The sequence below is a fragment of the Ictidomys tridecemlineatus genome, unplaced genomic scaffold, assembly GCF_052094955.1.
Source record: "Ictidomys tridecemlineatus isolate mIctTri1 unplaced genomic scaffold, mIctTri1.hap1 Scaffold_70, whole genome shotgun sequence".
In the NCBI taxonomy this organism is placed as follows: domain Eukaryota; kingdom Metazoa; phylum Chordata; class Mammalia; order Rodentia; family Sciuridae; genus Ictidomys; species Ictidomys tridecemlineatus.
This window is the reverse complement of record NW_027524982.1, coordinates 553,779-578,469: the sequence shown is the minus strand read 5'-3', so window position 1 is coordinate 578,469 and position 24,691 is coordinate 553,779. Positions and strand designations below refer to the sequence as shown.

At 35.3% G+C, this 24,691-nt stretch overlaps 1 protein-coding gene across 1 annotated transcript in view; it reads right to left on the bottom strand.

Annotated features, from left to right (window-relative positions):
• LOC144374447 (adhesion G-protein coupled receptor V1-like) overlaps nucleotides 1–24,362 on the bottom strand; it is a 105,248-nt gene extending 80,886 nt beyond the window's left edge. The window contains 11 exon segments of the mRNA XM_078037282.1: nucleotides 3,704–3,829; nucleotides 4,563–4,832; nucleotides 12,742–12,841; nucleotides 13,171–13,317; nucleotides 13,420–13,577; nucleotides 15,335–15,459; nucleotides 16,204–16,379; nucleotides 18,694–18,956; nucleotides 21,955–22,026; nucleotides 22,685–22,767; nucleotides 24,223–24,362. Of these exon segments, the coding sequence (XP_077893408.1) occupies nucleotides 3,704–3,829; nucleotides 4,563–4,832; nucleotides 12,742–12,841; nucleotides 13,171–13,317; nucleotides 13,420–13,577; nucleotides 15,335–15,459; nucleotides 16,204–16,379; nucleotides 18,694–18,956; nucleotides 21,955–22,026; nucleotides 22,685–22,767; nucleotides 24,223–24,362 (1,660 nt within the window).
• Between the last annotated feature and the right edge of the window lie 329 nt (nucleotides 24,363–24,691).

Genomic DNA, 24,691 nt, shown 5'->3' with positions numbered 1-24,691 from the left:
CTGAGATAACAGTCTATCTGTTCCACAGGGCCTTATGGGAGCATGTGGGGAGTTGAGGGAGGTGAGACAGGGCATCTGGCCTAAACATCAGGGTTTGTGTGATCTACAGGATGTACAGACCAAATGAGGATGAAAGTCTCTTCACCTCCATGTGCCCTGGACTTTTCATGAAGACTAAACAGAGATGAAGAGAGCAACCATCTATTCCAGATGATTTCCAAAAAGGATGATGTCCAGAGGTCACAGTTTTGATGAAGCTAACAGTTGGGGGACTAGGAAAGGAGGGTTAAGGAGCCTTCCAAGCAGTATACAGAGCTTTGAGGTTTAAGTGAGATTTAAAAGGGGGGGGGCTGCTAACTAGGCCCTGGAACATAATAAACATTCAGTCTTTAAAGGCTATAGATTTCCTTATGTTCTGAATCCCTTACCAGCCCTTTAAAAAAGTCGAGTTCAACAAGGTTCAGTTTGAGTTCTTTTTCTCAAACTACATAGTCTCTTTCTAAACCATTCTATCTCAGCCTATACTAAAATGATCCTCTGTACTTAGTGACTTCCACTGTTTATTTGTGACTAAGGATTCTCTTCTAAACTCCAACCACTAATATTTACTCAAAGGCATCTCAAACTCAACATATCCCAACCAAATTTATTATGTTTGTCCCAGAAAGGCACAGTCCTCCCACATGTCACCTCCATGATAGTTGTTGTATCATGTTTCCATTACCTGCAGAAATGAAGGCTATTGACAACCTCTCTCTCACCTACCCCAAACATCTTGCTGACCATCAACTCTTCCGGATTTAACTCATGAGATATCTGAATCAATCTACTCCACCTGCATCACCAACTTATTTTCCACCTGCATCACCAACCTATTTTCCACCTGCATCACCTACCACTTTCCAAGCTAGCCTAAAGTATGTGTCTCCAGAGTGTCTTCAAATACTTTTTCTTAGTAGCCTCTAAGTTTTTCTACCATGACAGCAAAAAGCTCCCCTTTAAAACAAACACACAGTCTCTCTCTCTCTCTCCCTCCCTCCCTCCCTCCCTCCCTCCCTCCCTCCCTCCCCATCCCTCTCTAACTTGTCTCCCTATATTTCTTCATCACCTTCTCATAAAAAGTACCCCAATACTTCTAGAAGAAAGACATAACTCTTTCAAGTCCCCATATGATTTATCTGTTTAATCTTTGGTTACACCCCACACTAATGTCTCCTCCTTGCCTCTTTTGGGTCACACTGGTCTTCCTGGTCCTTCCCTCAAAGCACCACTCACCCTCACCACCTGACCTCTGTACATGCTGCTGCCTTTGCCTGGAGCCCATCTCATGCTCAATTCTTTGTCTCATGAACTCTTACTCAACCTATAGTTCTCAGCTAAATAATTCTTCACTAAGAAAGTTTTCTGGTTCTCTCTTTAGACCAGGTCAGTTTTTCCCCATTTTGTATTATGAAAGTACAATATTCCATTCTTTTTATTTGTTTATGGATAGAAAATTGTGTGCTATGTATGATGTCTCTCTTCCCTACTATGTGCTAAACTTCTTCAGGATAAGGACAGACTATATAATTTTGCTTACCCTTGTTTCCCTAGGTTCTACCTCTGTGCTTGGCACATAATTCGCATGTAAAATACATCTATTAACTAATAAAAAAGAGAAGGGTAAAGGGGAATATGAGTTTATATGTCCTTGTATTCTTTGTTATATTCATTCTTCCCCTTCCATATAAAGAACTCATTACTACCCAATAATCTCTGTCAAGTCATTAATCAGAATAAAATATGTGATCCTTACAGTCATGGCAGCAATCTAATATTTTTAATAAAATATTTGACACATACAAAATAAGAAAGTCCCCGAACATTCGTTAATGCATAATTTCAGCTTTCAGGGGATCTATAATAAGCCTCTCTGAATAATTACCTACAATCTTTTCATACTTCTACAACCTCAAGTCACAGAAACAAAAGAAATAAAGAGACCTCACAATGGGTCCCTTAATAAACCTCTGGCAGAATTTCCCACAAATTCTTTTAGAAAGTTTGCCTATTATATTTTTAAAAAATCTTTAAAGGCAATTCTATAGCTTTAATTAATGGCCCATTCATGCAGCACACTTCATCCTTAATTTATTAGACAACTATTTTCAATAATAATAAGTGCCTCAAGTAGACACAGTTAAGCCATTTGAAAACTTGAGGTATAAGAGAAGCAAAAATTAAAAGGCACAAAATTAAGGGACAACTGAAAAAAGACAAACAAGTATATGATGAAAGAAACATAATTTATTCAGCAAATCCATACTGAGCAAATACGAAAATCAATCAAGCTGTATATCATAAGAGAGTGCAGCAACACAGGACTTGCATCAGTGTGTGGACAATGTAAAGAGATAATCTGAGGAGGGGATAAGGAGAAAACAGAAAGGCACAGGATTTTGACAGCAGAATGAAGACAAGTCTAGAGACCTAAAAGCCATGCCATAGTCCAGATGGAGAGTGGCGGGGTCTGGGAGAATATATCATGGATGCAGAGCTGAGGAGGAAGAAGTGGAAAACACAGAAACGAGATGCAGTGATGTGTGTGTGTGTATGTGTGTGTGTGTGGTGTGTGTGTGTGTGTGTGTGTGTGTGTGTGTGTTAGAAATGAGAGGTAAATAAGCTGTGATTCCTGGTTAGTGTTGAGGTGACATAGGGTGACAGTCACAAAGCCTAACAGAGAAAAAAGCAGTCAGGCACCTAAGAGAAAAACTGCAAATATAGACTGTCTCCTATATTTGCACCAAATCCTCCAGTCTTCTCAATATGCTTTACTTTATACGTTTTAACTTTTGTGAGTTAGATTATCTTCAAAAATCAATATCTCTGAAATCCAACCCTCTAACAATCTCTCTATCCATTATTCAATAGTGTCTTCATATTTTTTATTGCTTCTTTACTCAGACATTAAGACTATGAAGTTAGAGAATTCTTCATATCTACATAACAATGACTTACATATATTATTTAATTAGTAAAAGTGTGCTGTTTTATTCATATGGAATTGGTATGTCTCAATCCAACAGCAGGACTGTGATTCATTTGGACTAGCCTGTGTAGCCCCTTGGGCTTGGCTTCCAAGTTCCTCTGGGCACCTCAGCAGCATACATGATGATTCACCAATTGTGTGTTGTCCCTGTACTGTTGACACCTACCCTAAAGGCAACCTGACCAGCTCACATGGCAACTGGACTCAGCTGCTTCTCTTTCTCTACAGCCTGCCCAAGTGATTCCTCCAGACAGCAGATATACTACACATATATCCAACTTTCTGACTTTTCAAAAAATCCTTAAATGCTAATGTTTCCTCTCTTCTTATATATACTTTCATATTTAAATATATATATATATTTAAATATATATATATATATATATTTTAATGTAATTTTCATTTTCTCTAAATAAAAGAGACAAGAGACAAAAGAAGTATCCTATCTTTCTTCTTCATTAACATTTTCCCCTATATTTTAGTCACTTATTCTCAAGGAGCCTTTTGAAATTCTAGGACTTCTGGAAAGATTGTTGTACAGATATTGATTTTATACTCTTTTTAAAATACCCAGGCTCTGGAATGTGACAATTTTATGTCTAATTCAATGAGATTCAAATAATCCTGCTTCACACTGCCTTTAGGATGACTAGTTAGCAGTTGAAAAGTCCTTACCTATTCCAGAGGCTGGCGTGAAGGAATGAATTCTGTTAATGGTAGGAAAATCCAGGGATTGGAAATATCTGAAAGAAGACTGTCCTATCTCCCAGAGGAAAATATCAATGGAATTCTGATCTCCTACAACAATAGAGTAATAATCAAATCTTGAAGTAAAAGTTACAAAAGGAAAATGGCAAAATTGCCTAGTAAGACTATAACAAAATGGTAATTCTAATTTAAGAAACAAATTTCATATGAATCCATTTAGTTCAACAAAAACATAACTTTTTAGATAATGTTTCAAATGTCTTTGCATTTACCACACAAAGTATATATATAATAGTTAGTTAGTTAGTTAGTTAGCTATTGTCCATGACCAAACCATAAAGAAAGAAAAGAAGCAAAATATTTTTTTTAACATTGTTGAAATTTTATCTAAATTTTGGTAAGCAAAAGAAATCATATGCTTATTTAGAAAACATTTTTGAAACAATATTGTCAAAAGTTGCTGAACACTTTTTATTAGTACTATAAATTATTAATGACACCCCAAACATATTCAGATAAAAGTTACCTGTTTGCACTTGTCTATGAAATCTTCATAGATCATTCTATTCTACCAACCACCCCTTATTTTATTTTAACATAACTTTAAATTGGTGGTTCAGGGCACTACAAGAGTACTGGCATAATGCTTATTTTTTCCTCAAATTGCATTTATACCTGATAATTAACATTATCCCTCAAGAAATAGTCTATGGATTACCTAAAAAAATTGTTACAAGAGCATGTTCATATAAAACAAACATTATGAAGGCTAGACAATTTGGGTAATAACTATAGTTGCATTATAAACACCATGTCATCTTATCTAAAAAGGTATTTTTGGCAAAAATTAAGTAAATATCATCTCCTGAAGACAAAGCTTCAATTTGTGTCGTTCCACTGACTGGCACTTCTTCAAAGTAAATAAATGTGCTGCCAGACCATCTGAATAAAAGGACATATAGCCTGACATTAGCCTGGGAAATTGCTAAGAACAAAGAGTTGCCTCTGTTGAATAAGGCCATGGTCAAAACACCCTGGACAGGAAGATTCTGTTGCAATGCAAAGCTCTGTCCATTCCATCTGAAGACCTGTAGGAAATGTTCAAATATAAAAACCTTCATGACTAGGAATTTAGCACTAGGAAGAATTTAGCCAATGTCACATGTCTATTCTCCTGTATCCTTTTATTTAGTTAGGATGATACTTTTATTAAGTGGGAAAGTACCAAGCCTAATGCCTTCTCCCCTTTTTTATCTCTGTGTGTGTACACACATGCATGCAGAATAAATGAAAGAGAAATTATTTGAAAATAAATCTTAGAAGTTAGTACAAGATCTTCTGATGCTGCACATCATTTCCAATATCTTGATCAACAGCATATAGAGAAATGCCTAAACTATTTTCATCCTCATGGTGGCAATGCATACAAGGCCTCAGGGTAAGTGTTCATAATATTTACAATTAAAAGAAAGTGTATAATTGACCTGGTTTCCTATATAATTTGAGCGCTTTCACAACAAATTATACTTATTCAGGAGATGGAAGATGGTGGAGGAGACAGAAGATAGCGAAGTAAAGGAAAGCTACTTTCTAAGCTGCATCCTGGTGTGGTAGGAGCCCTCTTCAAACAAAGAGGCACAGCACAGCTAGTAGATGTGTGCACATGCAACTCTGTTGAACAATGTGGCGCCTTTAGTAACCAGGTATGCATGTGTTCCCCAGAACAAAGAAAAGCAGTGTAGCACACTAAGCATGCAAACGCCACTCTGCTAACACTCAGAGCACATGTGCAACTCTGCCAACACCCCCAGTGGGCCTGTGCAGCTCTGTCAAAATTTCCTTATAGAATAACCACATGAAGTGTATTTTTCCATACAGGGGAGCAAAGAAGCTAATATGTAACAGGGGAAAGGGAGACTAGCAGTGGCTATATAAGGCAAATCCCTGCTGCAATAGGGGCTTGGCTTTTGGATGAAAATCCACCCAGTCTGTCCTGGCACAAAATAAACATTACTCTTATTAACCACCTTGGTGTCATGTCTCTGTGTGTGAACCCCACAACAGTGGCCTGGGACCAAAGAAACAGGTGTACAGCTTCTTAACAAGGTGGGTAAAAGAGGAATTTCAATAAAATTTAACATTAGACACTGAAGTGTCTCAGAGACTCAGGAATTTGGGTACAGTAACTGAACAAGAAGGAATACATTGGAGCAGACCTGGCAGCCCCACCACCTATGCAGAGTCACCACAGACAGAGGCAACAGAACACAGTCTTCATAGAGAGAAACCTGAAATCAAAAATGCTACCTATTCTTAACTGATCCATAGGCTGTACTGCATGCTAATGCTTGAAAAGCACACTCTATATTTCAACTGGTTACGGAGAGATGAGGCAAGTCACAATGTCCTGCACACAGCTTTCCGGGGACCTAGGCTAGGCCAGATGGAAAGTGAGTAAAACAGTGACTACACCCAGAGCAAAGGGAGCCCAATTCACTTGTCCTTTGTCTCAGGCAGCTCATGTGACCAGCTGAAGTCTGAGTTGGCACGGTGAACACACTAAAGGACTAGACCAGAGAAGACAGTGCTCTTGAGCAGCAGTGAGTAAAGGATCAGCAACCCCCTTTCCCATGATTGGATTTTTGGGAGGGTCTTGAGAACCAGACCTGCAGATGACATTGGCTATTGTCTAATCTAGAAGTGGGTCCATCTAGTCTTTCCAAAGAAGCCCCAGCCAACAAAGCCCAGGAGGCCTAATGAGACCTCAGCCTTACCTGCTGGAACTTTCCTCACAGGATGCTGCAGAGGCAGTTCCTTAGGAGTGCACCAAACTGGTCCAGATGGACAAAACACCAGCTGACAGTTTGTCCTAACCCACGCTACCTCATACTAGTGAGAAGGGAAGCTGAGTCTTACATACTACATCAAACAGCTTCAATCTTAGGCTGTTCCAAGTGGCAGCTCAGAGAGCAACACAAAACCAGGAAGGACTAAACAATCCCACCCTTTGCTCTCACTATCTGTATACAACTCAGAAGAATTGAAAAGAAAGACTGTTGACATACACAAAAACCATCCAATGTCATCAATTATTTTGTCTAATTCAATGGAGAAGTGTCCTTCACTATTCATTCTTCATTGCAATTTTTAAAATTTCTTTCTGGGGCTAGGGCTGTAGCTCAGTGGTAGAGCACTTGCCTAGCATGGGTGAGGCAGTGGGTTTGATCCTCAGCACCACAGTAAAAAATTCAATAAAGTTATAAAAAAGTATTAAAAAATTATTTCCATGTGTGCATCATAAACAATATTATAAATCAAATGGATCAAATGTACATCTACAGAATATTCCACCCTATAACAGCAGAATTTATCTTCTCCATTGCACACAAAATTTTTTCCAAAATAGACCATATTCTGGGCCATGAAACAAATCTTAGCAAATACCAAAAAAAAAAAAAAATCAACATATCCCATGTATCCTATCAGATAATAATGGAATGAAACTAGAATCAAAGCAAGAAAAATAATAGAAACCACAAAAAGCTGGAGATTTAACAATACTCTCTGAAGAAATGAAGAAAATATCAAAGAAGAAATAAGAATAGAAATTAAGAAATTCTTAGGAAAAAAAGAGAAAAAGATACAATAGATCAGAATCTCTGGGACAGTATTAAAATAGTTCTAAGAGGAAAATTATAGCACCACTATAAAATTAAAGAATTGTCAAATAAATATGCTTATGCTTCACCTCAAGGCCTTAGAAAAAGATGAACAATCTAACCCTAAAACCAGTAGAAGACAGGAAATAATTAAGTTCAGAGCCAAAATCAATAAAGGTGAGAATAAGAAAACAATAGACAGGAACAAGAAATAAGATTGACACTTAGCCAAACTAACCAAAAGAAAGAATGAGAAGAAGCAAATCAACAAGATCTGAGTTAAAAAAGGAAATACCAGCAAAGACCCTTTTGAAATCCAGAGAGTTATCAAAACCTGTTTTGAAAATTTGTACTCCAATAAGCTGGAAAATCTTAAAGACACTGACAAATTTCTAGACACATATGGACCTACTCAAATTGAATCAGAAAGATGTATAAAAACCTAAATAGACCAATACTAACTAATGAAACTGAAACAGTAATTAAAAGCCTTTCAAAAAAGGAAAACCCAGGACCTGATGGATTCTCAACTGAATTCTACTAGATCTTTAAAAAAGAACTAATACTCTTTCTTAAATTATTCCATGCAATTAAAAGAGAGGGAACACTCCTAAATACATTTTTAGAAGCTGGTATAACCCTGATGCCAAAACCAGATAAGATGAATCAAGGAAATAAAACTACAGAATAATATCCCTGATAAACTAGATGCAAAATTCCTTAATAAAATTTTAGCAAACACCATTTAAAAACACATCAGAAAAGACAATACACCATGATCAAGTGGGTTTCATTTCAGGAATACAAAGTTGTTTCATCATAAGCAAATCAATAAATGTAATTAATCCTTTAACAGAATTAAGGACAAAAATCATTTGGTCATCTCAATACATGCAGAAAAGGCCTTTGATAAAATTCAACACCGATTCACATGAATAAATGCTGGAGAAGCTAGGATTCAAAAGAACTTACCTAATCATCATAAAGGCCATTTATGACAAACTCAAAGCCAACATCATACTCAGTGGAGAAACACTAAAAGCATTTCCTTTAAAAACAGGAATAACACAAGGCTGTCCACTCTCACCACTCCTACTCAATATAGTCCTCAAAACATGAGCCAGAGCAATCAGGCAACAAAAGGAAATGAAAGGTATACAAATAGGGAAAAAAGACGTCAAACTATTTGTTTGCCAATGATATGATTCTATATCTAGAAGACCTAAAAAAACTCCACTAGACCACTTCTAGAGCTTATAAATAAGTTTAGCAAAGAAGGAGAATACAAGATCACTACTCATAAATCAATAGCTTTCTTACACTCTAACCATAATTCGGCTGAGGAAGAAATGAAGAAAACCATCCCATTTATAATAATATCCAAAAAAGTGTTAAAGAGTTAATCTAAAAAAAAAAGGTAAAAGAACTCAGCAATGAAATTTATAGCACAATGAAGAAAAAAACTGAATAAGACCTTATCAAATAGAAAGACATCCCATGTTCTTGAATAGACAGAATCAATATTGTCAAAATGGCCACAGTACCAAAAGCAATATAGAGATTCAAAGCAATCTCATTTAAATAAAAATGATATTTTTCACAAAATTAGAAAAAAAAATTCTTAAATTCATTTGGAATAATAAGAGAAACAAAATAGCCAAAGCAATACTAAGCAAGAGAAGAGAAGCAGGAGGTATCACAATACTTGATCTGAAATTATATTTCAGAGCTATAGCACCAAAACCAGCATGGTATTGGCATCAAAATAGACATGAAAACAAATAAAACAGAATAGAAGACGAAGAGACAAATCCACATACTTACAGCCATCTGACATTTGAAAAATATGTCAAAACTATATTTTAGACAGACAAAAGACAGCCTTTTTAACAAATGGTGCTAGGAAAACTGGATAGCTATGTATAGAAAAATAAATCAGACCCCTCTATTTCACCCTATACAAACCCAAATCAACATGGATCAAATATCGGGAATTAGACCAAAAACTTTACAACTACTAGAAGAAAACATAGGCTCCATAGTCCATCATATAGATGCTGACAAGACCCCCAAAGTGCAAGAAATAAAATGAAGAATAAATGAATGCCATAAAACTAAAAAGCTTGTCTACAGCAAAGGAAACAATTAAGAACATGAATAGAGAGATGACAGAAAGGGAAAGAATCTTGGCCAGCTATTCTTCTGATAGGGGATTAATATCCAGAAGATTAAAAAAACTTAGCACCAAATATAATATAATAATAATAATAATAATAATGCAATCAATAAATGGGCAAAAGATCTAAACAGAAACTTCTCAAAAGATGAAACACAAATGGCCAAAAAATATACGAAAAAAATGTTCAACAGCTATCAGGAAAATATAAATCAAAATTAAAATACAATGTAATCTCAACCCAGTCAGAATGGCACTGCTCAAGAATATGAATAATAATTGCTGGCGATGTTGGGGGGGGAAGGTACACTTGAATATGGTTGATGTGACTACTAAACCACTCTGAAGAGCAGTATGGAGATTCCTCAAAAACCTAGAGATGGAACCACCCTATGACCTAGCTATCCCACTCCTTGGTATTTTTCCAGAGAGACATAAGATTGACACACTGCAGGGATATAGCCACCTCAAAGTGTATAGCAGCAAAATTTCAATAGGTAACTTATGGAATCAACCCAGATGCCAATAAATAGATGACTGGAATAGAATGAAAAAAAAATATATATATATATACACACACATATACATATACATATATATATATATATATATTCTTAATATGTATCACAATTATGATACATACACACACACACAATGGAGTTTTACTCAGCCATAAAAAAAATGAAATGATGGCACTTGCTGGTAAATGGATGAAAATGGAAAATATCATGTTTAGTGAAATTAGCCAAACTCAGAAACTCAAAGTTTATATGCAGAAGCTAGAGTAAAATAAGGAAAGGAGGAGGTAAGGAAAGGATAATACAAATGAATCAAATATTAAATAATAGACAAGTGAAAGGAAGTCTAGCAGAGTGGAGGAAAGGGATGGAGAGGGGAAGGACGATGGAAGGGAAAAAGAGGAGGGAAAAATGGATATCATGAACTAAAATAGATTTCCATGCATGTGTGAGTTTTTCAGGATGAATGCAACTACTATGTATAACTATAAAGCTCTAATTTAAAAAAGAAAAAATAATAATTATGCAGTCAACAGTTAGGACTTTTGAGACAAGCATTAAGCTAGAAGCCTAGGTACACTGACCTCCTCCTTTATCACTCTTATTAACGATGAGGAAAAGGCAAAAACTCACATAGCAATAACTGAATAAATGATGACCATAAATTAAAACTGATACTGAAGCCAAAAGTCAAGATAATATGATGAAAGAAATGTATGTATTAGGGGAATGAAGATAGAAGGAATGACATGACAGTTTCTAAGATACAGATGATTATGATGCTCTGAATAAAAACTAGCCCAGAAAGCTGACAGTGCTAAGAGGTTGAACAGTCAAGACAGGAAAGGGGAACTCATGAAGTATCCTTTCTTGGGTGACCATATAATTACCATTCATGTAGGGGTTCTTTAGAGATTGAAATATTAATAATAATTATACAAGGACATGGCATGATCCAGTGCTATCCTGGGCTAGAAGAAATATGGTTATCCTACATATATAGCATACTAACTAATGCTAAATTTATTATCATTTGGAATCACTAAATTTTTTAAATGAGTAACATGAATCAATATTTTTAAAAGATTACTCCTGCTACCAATAGAGAATGAATCTGAGGAGATCAGAGAACTTCAGAGACTAGCTTGGAGACTAGCAGTTCAGGTAAGAAAAGATAAGAACTAGGCTTAGATGGAGATGAGCTGAGGTGGAAAGAAATGTCTATACTCAAAAATATTATGGAGACACAGATTCAAAAACACTTAATGATCAATTAGATGTGAAAGAAAAAAAGGGGGTAATTCAACAAAATATATCACAGAATTCTCCCTTGAGCACTTGCATTTCTGAGGTTACTATTTCCCGAGATAAAAGAAAATACTCAAACACAAGTTTCATAGAGAAAATTAATTACAGTTCAGCTTGATATACATTATAACACACTCCTAAAATATATTTAAGTGGATGCATCAATAGGCAGTTAGACATTCAAGTCTGGACTACAGAGGAAAGGTTACAGATATGATATGAAAGACATTAGCCTATAGCTGATATGTAAAGCTAGACTAATGTTCCTATGAAGAGCTACAGAACTGATGAAATTTCCCAGAGTAGGTGAAAAGAAAAAAGAAATATGAACTAAAACTGAATTATGGAATACTCTAAGACATATTGATTCAGAAAAGGGAGGAGGAACCAGCAATGGAGACTGAGCAGACAGAGTTCTTAAGAAGGAAAGCCTTGTGGTATCATAAACCAAGAGTAGAGGGGGTTGAGATTTGGGTATGACTAAGTCTCATGCTGGTGGGAAGTTGTATATGACAGTGATAAACATATTCACTGGATTTGGCAATCCAGTCGCCATGGGTGAGCATGAGAAGTAGACAAAGCTAGCTGACACTTCTCTCACAACGTCCTACCACAAAGGAGAGACAATAAATGAAAAAAAAAGAAATTAGAAAGGGAAGAGATCAAGGGATTTTGTTGTAAACTGAACAATTCTCAACTATTTATGCCAACTGTAATAATTTCGTGGAGAAAGAAATGCCAGCTATGGAGGGAATAACTAAACCTTATGAAGGCTGAGGGGCAGCCATGTGAAAGGAAGGACTTCTCCAGAAGGACACTCCTCCGCTGCAGCAGGAGGGAGGGGCAACACTGGCTTTTAAGTGGGATTTTGAATTTGGTGTTGGGAAAATAAGTAATCTCCCTCTAGTGACTTTCATTTCACTGAGGTCATTAGTTGAAAATGAGGCGATAAGAAGCATGTACAGAAGCACGAGAGACAAAAATTATCAATTAAGCATTAAGGAGATTATAAAATGTAGTGTGCTAGAAAAATGTGAAATTTCTGGGGTGATGCTGAGTGCCCAATTGGCAATGTTAATCATGATTTTTTAGTGATACCATCAGTCTAGCTGTGTGATTTTTCTCCATAATGTTTTCCAACTCAATTAAATTCTGATTAAATGTTCATGTTTATGATTACATTTGCTTTGGTTCTTGAAGAACATATAATATTCATAACTGTTGTTTAAAAGTTAATTGGGACCAATCAATATTCATATTCTCCTTTACTACTTTACCACAAACTATGGTTTTCTTTTATACCAAATCTCTAGACCCTACCTCATAACTTTCAACTACAGTATTTTTCGGAATCCTCTCTTTGACTTGCAACAATTAAATAATCTTGACTGTCTGAAGTAAAATATCTTACTTGGGAACTCTCAGAAATAATGACTGTTTGCACCTGCAAGGAAGACAGAAAAGTGGGAATAAAAATTTAAAGAGTTTAAATCAGAAAGGCACTAAATATTATACTAATGAGTTAGTATTTGATGTTTAAGACTCGATGTTTAAAACTATTCTGATCACTAGGTATGCATATATCATAAGCATACATCATTTCAAGTGAAAAAAAATAGCCCCAGGTTAAGATACATGCTACAATTTGTATCAACTTGCAAAAAGTCCTGTTACTCATTAACATAGAATATACATTGTCATCCATTTAGATCAGTCTTACAAATCTGAATTTCTTTTAGGTAAAGCAATATAAAATGAAGATTTTGTTTTTACCAGGAATAACTGGAATCCAGATGTGAAGGTATACACACTGTTAACAGAAGACTTCTCTTCATTTCTTTCTTTATGAGTAATTACAAAGTAGGGGGAAAGTCCAATCTTAAAGGCCTCACAATTTTTAGGATTTTGTATCTTTAAATCCTAGAAAATGAGAATTACAAAAAACAGTTAACTCATAATGTATCTCACATTTACTTGTATATTTTATTTTGTGCACTGTGGAAGAAAATAAGCAATGTTTACCTTTACTGGAATAAAAATCCCTTGCCATCGGTAAATAGTAAATGATGATTTTCTTAACATTATACCATATACTGAATCTTCCAAAGTAAAGAAACACCAGCCAGAAACTGGCTTGTCCAAAAAACTTTGAAATATTGAAAAGACAACATCCATTCTCCCTAAAAACATAAATCATTATTTACCAGTGCATATTTCCTTCTCAAACTTATCTGCTCTAATTTGTTATTTAAACATTGAGACTAATGACTTCAATACAAATGAATTCCCCATGGGGTGTGTGTGTGTGTGTGTGTGTGTGTGTGTGTGTGTGTGTGAGAGAGAGAGAGAGAGAGAGAGAGAGAGAGAGAGAGAGAGAGAGAGAGGAGAGAGAGAGAGAGAGATACAGAGAGAGAGAGAGAGAGAGAGAAAGAAAGAGGCTAGAAAACTTAAAAATAGTAACTTAAAATAACAATTATGGATAACAAAAGGAGTACTAATACTTCACTCTATAGCCATATGAACTTTCCCAAGGTCTATTTAAATATAAATACTTGCTAACTGTAATTTTAAAGGGAAATATGCTAAAACATGTTTTATTTCTTTTTTCCAGCACTGGGGTTTGGACTCAGGACCCTGGGCATGCTAGGCAAGCACTCTGACATTGAGCAATAGCCCCAGTCCATCTCCCACCCTTTAACACACTCTTCTAGTATCTGCAATCTACTGTTTTCTCCTGTATTTCTCACCAGGTCTCCAAATCCCCTTCGTGAGATCACTCTGCTATCCCTAGCCATTCAATCTGATGCTTTTCAATTTTCAGGCTGGGTCTTCTTCCCTTCTCTGTCTAGAGCTCCTCTTCTCAGATTGTTAAATCAATGTCCATGACTTTAAAAACAGTAACACATGTCAGATCCCTAAGTCTATCTTGCAGCAGAGACCTTCCTTTGAGTATAAATGCCTTCTCAAAAGGAACTCAAACTTAACATGTGCTAAAACACATTTATTTTAATTCCCTCGCCAAAACAACACCTAGCCTTCTTTCACATATCTCTTAGTCAGTAGCAAGACACTCTATCCTACCACACAAGCTGAGGAAATAGGAGTCATCTGGGACTCAGCCTCACCCTTACACCCAGTTCATCACCTGCTCTAAACTTCTATCATCTGTTGCCCTTTTGCTCATCTCCATGCATCCTCTCTTCTCTGCTATACCAGCCAATTCTTTTTTAAAAAAAGAGAGAGAGTGAGAGAGGAGAGAGAGAGAGAGAGAGAATATTTAATATTTATTTTTTAGTTCTCGGCAGACACAATATCTTTGTTGGTATGTGGTGCTGAGGATCGAACCTGGGCCGCATGCACGCCAGGCGAGCGAGCTACCGTTTGAGCCATATCCCCAGCCCCCAACCAATTCTTTACACGGTCCTATGAATAACACTAAAAAATGCAAACATGATCATACCATACCATCTTCCCCATGCCTAAACTACTCAAAGGTTTTCCATTAACTCTGGGATAAAAGATTGACATCAATAAAATATTTCTCAAGTTCTTCAATGATCTCTGCATCTCCCCTATTTCTGTACTCCCTATTCACTGAGGTTCTTCAATTATGACATGTCCTTTCATGCCTGAGTTTCCTGCCTCTAAAGCTTCCCCCTCTTGTCTCCCAGGTTCCTCCAACCCAGTTCTTTGCATAATTGATTCCTCCACATTGATTTTTACTTATTTATTTTGGTACACCTTAAATTCTAAGCTCCATGAGCTCAATACCATACCTAGGCACTCAATAAATATTCTTGGATATAGTAATAAAATTAAATATCTGTTTCCCATTTTTAATAAATCCATAAGTTATAATTCATGGAAATAATGTAAATCTTATACATGCAACATTTCTGAGTTACAGCATTTTGTTCTCATAAAAAACTAAACATACTCATGCCAAAGGCTGTTTCAGATATCGTCTCCCACTGCACACTCACAGCTAAATCAATGCCATTAGTAGGCGACACATTTAAGTATACTGTTCTGTTGGTTTCTTCAATATCTATAGAAGTGGCTCTGAAATTGTGGAAAACAGAAAAAGAATATAATTTTTACATATTTAAAATATATGTCACATTACCAGCATATGCTTAATATGCTTCTACATTTATATAACCCAAATGACATGCACAAATTTGATACATGAATATTTTCAAGACAAATGGGTGCTTGAAAATATTCATTTATGGAGTTTTTTTAAAATACAAATGCAACACTCATAATCAGAAAATACTGAAGATCAGTAATTTAACATTACACATTTTAAAACTGTCTTTTTTGAATTTTTCACACATAAATCAAAAACATCTGACAGTAAAAAACAGGAAATTCCTAGTATAGAAATAAAACTAAATCTCTTAAAATACTGTATATAAATATCTGTCAGTTTCCAAAGGAAATTTTATAACTATAATCATTTTAATATGTTTAAAGAGTCATGTATTTGGATTCAGTGACCAAGTATATTTTATATTTTTTCTTGCTTTTTATTTCTAAAATCACAAAATAATGCAGGCCTTTTCCTAGAAGTGTGAACTATGAGAACATAAGAATTCTGATGACACCATTTAGCAGGCCATGGTTAAGTCTTTGATGTTCTCTGTAATAAGAGAGCTTGTGGACTATGGATCTGTCTTCTGGAATTCATTTTAAAAGTCCACTTTACATAATCACACCTCAATTTTCTTTTGCATTTTCTTATGTCAAAAATTATTTCTTTCTTATTTTCAGAAGTTATATTTTCTTATAAATAAATTATACCTATTTTCAATAGCAGAAATACCGAACAGCCCCAAATGGGTCTGATTTTGTAATACTGTTATCAAGGTTTGAACCTGTGCCCCTAGTCTCGCACCTCCCATAGGATTAAACAAGGTGCAAACAAAATGCTCATCCATTTCTGGTTCTGTGTCTAATACAGCAAAAATGTGCAGAGCCTGAAAACAAAATAAAAAAAGTAAAGTTACTAGAATAGAATATATTTGCAAAACACATACAGAGAAATTTAATAAACATTTTAGAAACCAAAATAATGTCTTTCAAAAAACAGCACCTCTTTTTTATTTAATAATGGTCCCCATAATGTGATAGCTACTTTTGGGATTTTCATGTTATTACTTTTGGGAGTTTCAACATTGTGGTACACTACATGGAAGTGTCTAAAAAAATAAATGACATTTTTAAATAACACAGAATAAAATATTAAAATATTAAATTCATGTCCTTTTTGGGATACTTTTTTATCCTGCTCTGGCTATATAACTTCATTAATGTCTTTCTAGTCTAGGATTCACCATTAAAGCCATGGTAGAGGGGCTGGGGTTCTGGCTCAGGGGTAGCACTTCCCTAGCATGTTTGAGGCACTGGATTGAATTCTCAGCACCACATATAAATAAATAAGGGTCCATTGACAATTAAAATATATATATTACAAAAAAGCCTTAGTAGGAACAAATTAGAAACACCCCAAATGTTCATCAACAGGAAAATGGATAAACAAATGGTGATCTGTTCCATAAAACTCTATTCAACAATAAAAAAGGATCAGCTACGCATGTCTGCAACCACACAAAAGAAGCATGAAAGAAGCTAAACACAAAAGAATAGATACTATAAGGCCCTATTTATACAAAGCTCAAGAATCAGCAAAAACGAGTCAATTAAAACATTACAAAGTAGTTTCCTCTTGAAAAGGCAAGACGCAAAAGAGAACCATCTGGGTAACAGTAGTGTTAATATCTTTAATCTGAGTGGAGGTATTATGTTTTGGATATGAAATGTTGTCCAAAGTCTCATGTGCTCAGAGGTAGACTTTTTGGAAAGTGATAAATCATGAGGTCTCTGATCTCATCAGTAGATTAATCCACTGATGGCTGAATGGATTACTTGTATTAAGTGGGTCACAAGGGATAGAGGTTGTCCTGGAAAGGTCTGGGTTCTCTCTGGCACTTTCCTCTTGCTTTCTGTTTTCCCCAGGTGCAATAAGCTGAGCAGCTTTCCTCAACTCCACCCTTCCACCAAGATGATTCTACCTTGGAGCCCAATGACATAGCCTGAATCCTCTGAAACACTAAGTGAAAATAAATCTTTCCCCATTAAGTTGTTCTTATCAGTATTTTGTTCATAGTGATGAAAAGCTGACTAATACAGATCATTATATGTGTGTATACTATGTTTAAAATCATTAATCCATATGTTTGGAATTGGTGCATTTTACTATTTATATGTCAAAATAAAAACGTGGAGCAAAAACAGTTGTGTGAGCCAAAAATATTTAATCCAACTTTCTCTAATGTTTAATTTACCAAATGAACAAAAGTTTTTACTTAAATACACGCCGAGAAAAAGACACAAAATATTACAGTAAAAAAATTTTAAACATTTTAAATTACAAAAAAAAATTATTAAGAGAAAAAATGTGAATAAAGCAATGACAAATTCTAATATACTTCACATTTGAACTTTTGTATTTTTCACAATTTAAGTGTGTCTTTGAAGAAATCAAAGATTTTAAATTTGGAAGAACGTTTAAAAAATGAACAAAAAAATATGTTGAACTTTACAAAAACTTAAAATTGAGAAAGTTATTTGATTGTTAGATAAATTAGTTTAGAGGAAAGGGCTGCAAATATATTTCTTTAAAGCAGTATTTTAGCTAGCTTGAAAAATGTCTAAAGATAATGCGATGAACTAATTTAAACTTCAACTATATTTTTAAAAATAAAGTTTAGTAGGAACAGAAAATCAATATACAGGAATGGAAAATATATAGAAAAATAAGTTGGGAAACTAAACTTATGTAAGGATAGATCACATTTATAATTAATCTCAAATCCAGGATTTTTCTCTTTCAAACACTATTCCTATTCTCAAACAGTTTGAAGCAGAAGTTACATGCTGTTTAATTAAAATATAGCAAAAATAAATGACTGACTGGGGCTGGGAGCTTTTTTTGGCTTATACTTTACATATAAAGTGAAGTATACCATTTAAATAAGTTTGGAATTTAAAATAAAAAAAACAATATGTGTATTTTTATTATTTACATATTTCTCTATTAATAGTAAATTTCTTCAGTTGCCCTCTATACATATTATATAGTACATTAGCACTTGTCACATAATAATCTAATCGTGTCTTTATTTCTCACCTAAGTTGGAAATATCTTTTTCTTTTTTTGAGGATGCAGGAAAAATATTTTGTAAATATTAGAGTTATAAGTTTCATCCTTATTAAAGTTGCATACTGTACCTTGAGTCGAACACCTTCTTCTAATACAATATAGCCTTTGGAAGGAGTCAGGTCCTTGGATTCTGTTGAAGAATTCACTTCTGTGACAATGAACTGAACTGTCACAGTTCCAAACAGTCCTCATGCAGGTTCCCGAACAATGTACAAGACCGCAATGCTTTCCTGAACATAGAGAGCTGCTGGCTCTCTCAGGAAAAAGTGCTCACTGTTTTTAAATGACAGAACTCCAGGGCCATCATCATTAGCAAGGATGGTAATTACAGCTGTCAAAACAAAAATATTCAAAGATAAATGAAAATAAGAGGGGCTGTTATAAATGCTTAAATGAGTGTGGATATTTCATTGGAAAAAAGGTCAACTCTTGACCGCAAGTGATCATTTTAAGAGTACCTTTTCCTTTTTTTTAAAGAGGGTTAATTTTTAAAGCATTACATAAAATTTCATATTCCTTTATTATATGAAAATACTCTGCAATCTTAGAATGGAAGGTAGGTTTGTCAACCTGATGTGATGCTACCTCTCAGAAGTCAACAGCAGAGACCAAATTTAATGACGAAACAGTGAAAACATTCCCAGTAAAAACAGAAGCTAACCAATCCCTAAAAAACAAATGCCAAATGTCATCTTTGATATAAGGAGAGCAACTAAGAACAGAATAGGGAGGAAGAGCATGAGAAGAAGATCACCACTAAACAAGGATGAGAGGGGGGAGGGAAAGAGAGAGAGAAGGGAAATTGCATGGTAAAGGAAGGAGACCCTCATTGTTATACAAAATTACATAAAAGAGAAAGTGAGGGAAAAGGGGAAAAACAAGAGAGAGAAATGAATTACAGTAGATGGGGTAGAGAGAAAAAATGGGAGGGGAGGGGAGTGGAGGGGAGGGGGGATAGTAGAGGATAGGAAAGGCAGCAGAATACCACATACACTAGTATGGCAGTAGGTAAAAAAGTGGATGTGTAACCCATGTGAATCTGCAATATGTATATGGGGTAAAATTGGGAGTTCATAATCCGCTTGAATCAAATGTATGAAATATGATATGTCAAGAGCTTTGTAATGTTTTGAATAACTAATAATAATAATAATAATAATAAAAGAAAGAAACAAGATAATGATGACTGCCAGCACTGGTACTGCTCAACATGTCCTGGAGCTATCCATCAGGCAAAGGTAATAGAAAAGAAGGTCCAGAACTTTCATCCTTAAATGAAATGCTTGTCTACTACCAAGATACAAGAAAAAAAAATATCATATGATAAGAGTTTGAAATATAAATTTAGAAGAGATTCAAGATAGTGGAATAGAGGAAGGTTGCATTTCCAGTTGCTCCATGACTCCACACTCAAGTAGCAGGAGAACTGCTTCTCAGCAAGGTGGGTAAAAGAGGGAACTCACTGAAATTCAATTTTAGATAATAATGGTCTCTTAGAATCATAGAAATGAACATGCGGGCTGGGGATGTGGCTCAAGCGGTAGCACGCTCGCCTGGCATGCGTGCGGCCCGGGTTCAATCCTCAGCACCACATACCAACAAAGATGTTGTGTCCACCGAATACTAAAAAATAAATATTAAAAAAAATAGAAATGAACATGCATTGAACAAAGAACAAGAAAGAGTACATTGGAGCCAACTTGGTTGCAGCAGCAGCAGCAACAGCACTGATTGGCCACAGAGGGGAGGGGTAATATGTATAGAGAGAGACACAACCTATTGGCATGGGAAAACCTATGGATGATAAAAAGTCATAATTTAGCTATCCAGAGGCTGCACAACAGGTTCTTGTTTGAAATGTGCTTGTCGTGAAATCTGTTTCTCTCAACTGACAAGGGAAGACCTGACATGGAAGTCATCTTGAGGAGGCCACCTTGCAGTTTCCTACTGCAGAAGCCTGTAAGATCAAACAAGAACTGCCATAATGTCCCATCATGTGGCCCAACGTGTACCTAGTAGAACACAAATCCAAGAGTTACGGAGAATATTGTACCCATGGTGATTCAAGTAAGAAATACAGAGGGGAGTGCAACTCACTTACCCTTTGAGTCTGGTGGCTCACATAACCAGCTGAAGAGGTCATGAAACTGAACAAGTGGGTGTGAATACACTTAGGGACTAAGTGTGGGAAGGCCATGTTTGTGGGCAGCAGAGTGTGTAAGATTTATATAGACGTGAAACACGTGGAGAGGACTGGCTTTCCTGTCCTACAAGTAGAATTCTAGGGAGATTCCTGAGATCCTGGCAGCGATTGCCATCAGCCTGGCACTAAAAATGTGTGTTCTCCAGGGAAGATAATACTCAACAAAGTCCTTAAGCTCTGATTAGACCTAAGCCCTAGCCACCAGAACATCACTACTAGGACTGTGCAGAAGCTCCACACTCGGAGTGCATCAATGTTATCTGTATGCACAAAACTGCAGTTGACAGTACTTCCCATTCCTTCCTATCTTATAATGGTAAGCAGGGAAGCTGAAAGCTATTTCAAACAACTTCAGTGTTAGGCCAATGCAGTGGGCAGTTTAGTGAACAACACAAAAAGAGGAAGTAGTTAACCCCCAAACAAGGTTGTGTCTCTTACTCTCAATACATAGCCCAAGAAGAAACAGAATGACAGTTGAGGATAGGCACCGACATCCACCTTTATCAACACTCTGAAACACCTAAGTGGAGATAATTCTTTAAGTGTGCATGTGTGTATGTATTCTTGCTGGAGTGATTCGTTGGTAGACATACATACATACATACATACATACATACATACATTTTTTTTTTATCTCAGTTTTAGCATTTTTTAAACATGTTTATTTTTCCTTGAATTGACCCTTAAGGGTCCGTGTTTTTGTCTTGTTAATTTTGGTTTTGTTTTGTTTCTTTTTTTACTTGTTTCTCTTTCTCTCCTTTTTTTTCTTCTCACAGTCAAATTCTCTTGTTCATTCTTTTTCTTTCCCTTTATTTTGTTTTATCTATTTTTTCTCCTCCTTCTTTATAGTCATCACTTGAAACATATTTTCTGCATTCTCCCTGTTCATGTTTTGAACATTCTAAATTGAGGAAATGACTCAATAGTATCTTTAGTACCAACTAACTTTTTTTTTGTTCTTTACATAAATATACCCATTCAAAAACACTGACATAGAATTCCAAGATGCCTAATTTAAAATGTTTTTTTTTATTCTAAGTAGAAATCATCAAGTCTCTCTAATCTGCCTTTCCCCCATATTAGGGAAACCAGCACGAGAAAGAGGTGAGAAGAAATTGTCAAATACCTATTGTCTGTTTCCCCAGTTCCAGTCCAGGAGAAGGATTTATTAAAATGAGCTGAAATTTTTCATCTCCTTCTGGAATGTAAAAATCAAGAATCATGATTTCTATATTTTTATGTCTTTCTCCATCAGAAAAATGAAGAATCTGGTTAAAAGTTAAAAGGAATAATATCATTTTAAAAAAACATTTTTTTAAATAAAATGTTTGGGATGAAACAATATAGTTGCGAACACAAAGAATTAGCTATCTTAATTTATTTAAATTGACAGTGTTTTATTTTAAAAGTAAAATTTATGGAGGAAATGAAGAAGCTGAACATCTGATTAAGGGGAAAATGTTACTAAGAAACAAAGTAAAAAGTTTTTAAAACACAAAGTGTTTCAGTAAGTTAAAAACAATGAAATAAAGGATAAAAATTTCAAGATAAGAAACACTTTGAGAAGGTCATCTAATGATATGAGTTCCTTAACACAAGATCTGTATTCTCCAATATCAATTGTTACAATAGAAAAATTAATATGCACAGAATAATTGTTACCATAAGACTAAATTTATATTACTTACTAAAATACTAAAATTATTTTGGCACATGAAAATCTGTTCTAATTTACTGTGAATTGGGTTATATAATAGTGTACTAATTTATGTAGGACATAAGTCACTATAATTCTCAGGAAACAGTAATTTTAAAATAATGCATAAAGGTCGTCTGGGATAGATGTTAAGACCTACCACTGGGGTGAAGGTGTAATCCAGCCCCAGTTGTGCTTCCAAATTCTGGGTGTACACAAACAAGGACACATGGCCAAGAGCCCCTTCACTCCCGTGAGCTACCAATATTACACTTTCAAGGGTTTCATTTACTTCAAATCTGTAAGAACAGAAAGAGAAAGTAAAGAAAGTACTTTTTTTCTATTTTGAACTTCTATTTGGTAGATGGTAAAAGATCTGAAGCTTGGAGAAGGGCTCACAGAGCCTTGGGATCACCTGCTGTGCTGCCATTGGATCATCCCTCGGGCACCATCATTGGCATCAATAATGCTTTGTGCAGTCAAGCCTTCTGAATCTGAAAAATATGCAGATGTATTTAAATGAATACAAATTTATTACTATAAATTTTGTATAAAGTTTTATTATTAAACTTTAAAATTTTATTATGCTTGATCTAGAATTTAAAGATAGTCCCTATGAAATTATATAATTCCTAATATGAATATTGCTGATATTACTCAAAAGATTTTAAGACTACAAAGGCACCAATGCTAATAACATCTGAAAAAGACCACTTTGCTAACAAGAGCCACTGACTTATAAAACTTAAATCAACTACGAACAGCATGAAATAATAAGCAACTAAGGTTATGGAGCTTTTCCTATTATTTTAATAAAATTTAAAACTTGGCACCTCTGTTCTGTAATAGAACTGTTTCAGATGGGAAGGAGTAGAGAGGCAGAAAAAAGAGGTAAAAGAAATGAGAAGAGAAGGGCAGGCCAGGAGTGGCACAGAGACAGAGACAGGTCTGGTAAAGAGACATAAGGACAGGGATACACAAACCAGAAAGCAAGAAAGATAAGGTTTCTATTAAGGAGAAGGATAAGGAAAAGAAGAAGAAGACTTTGTAGAATGAAAAAAGAGACTAAGATTGAAGTGAATTTCTCTTACCATTTTTATTTTGTACTCTGTCCATCAAGCTTAATATGTTACCAATACCTGCTATTCAGTCTTGAAATATTAACTAACCCTGTTACTTATGTTTGTTGGATTTTTTTTTAATATTTGCTCTTTTCCTTAGTCTAGGTTGCCTGTGACAGCTGCAAAGATAGAGAAAGGAGTAGGGGTTTATGCACTTCTCTCTAGATTGAAGAGAGCAATACTGAGAGAATATAAAACCAAGAGAGAATATAAAACTAGGATTTGTGCCCATCAGAGTATCCCAGCCCTGCCATTTCATAGCTGTGTAATTTTGGTCATACTATTTAATTTCTCTAGCCTCAGTCCCTTCATCTATAAAATGAGATGTAAGTAACAGCAGTTTGTCACTGAAAACATATGAAAGAGGAGCATCATAATGCATTGAACATCACTCACCTACTCAACCCACCTCTAATATGAATATCACAGAAACAGGAAGTATTTTATTAGTTTTCTTAGTATGAAAAATGTTTATCATGTAACCAGACTCTATGGAACAGCCAAGTCATTGCACTTTTCTATTTTTTTGCAAAAGATCTGAAATTTGTCAAACAATAATATGTAGGAAACTAATTACTTCCTTTCAGTGTTCTCAAACTTGTCACAATGAGTCTCTGATGTGAATAACAAATGCTGTTCCTCAAGCCACTGTACTTGCCCAGGCTTCTTCTTCACCAGGTTAATGTCCCCTGGGTGCAATATTCTTTCTACCCTCATGATGGGGCCATGGAGCTAGGCACCCTCTGTGCTACTCACCCCCACCCCCTAGTGGGCCATCACACACACACACACACAGGCTTCAGTCAAAATTTCTTAATACTAAAACATTCAAACTGCAAACAGGAGTTTTTGCTCCAACATTGGAAGTCATCTTTTTAAAGGAATCTACATAAATCTATACCAAAGTTCAAATTTTACCTTTCAGTCTGTAATGAATTAACTGAGTCTTTTCTAAAGCATGAAAAGAAAAAGATCAAAGGTCAAAAAAGAATCAGAGAACACAACAAACAAACACAAAGATCTCTTACCAAAAAGAAAATAAATCA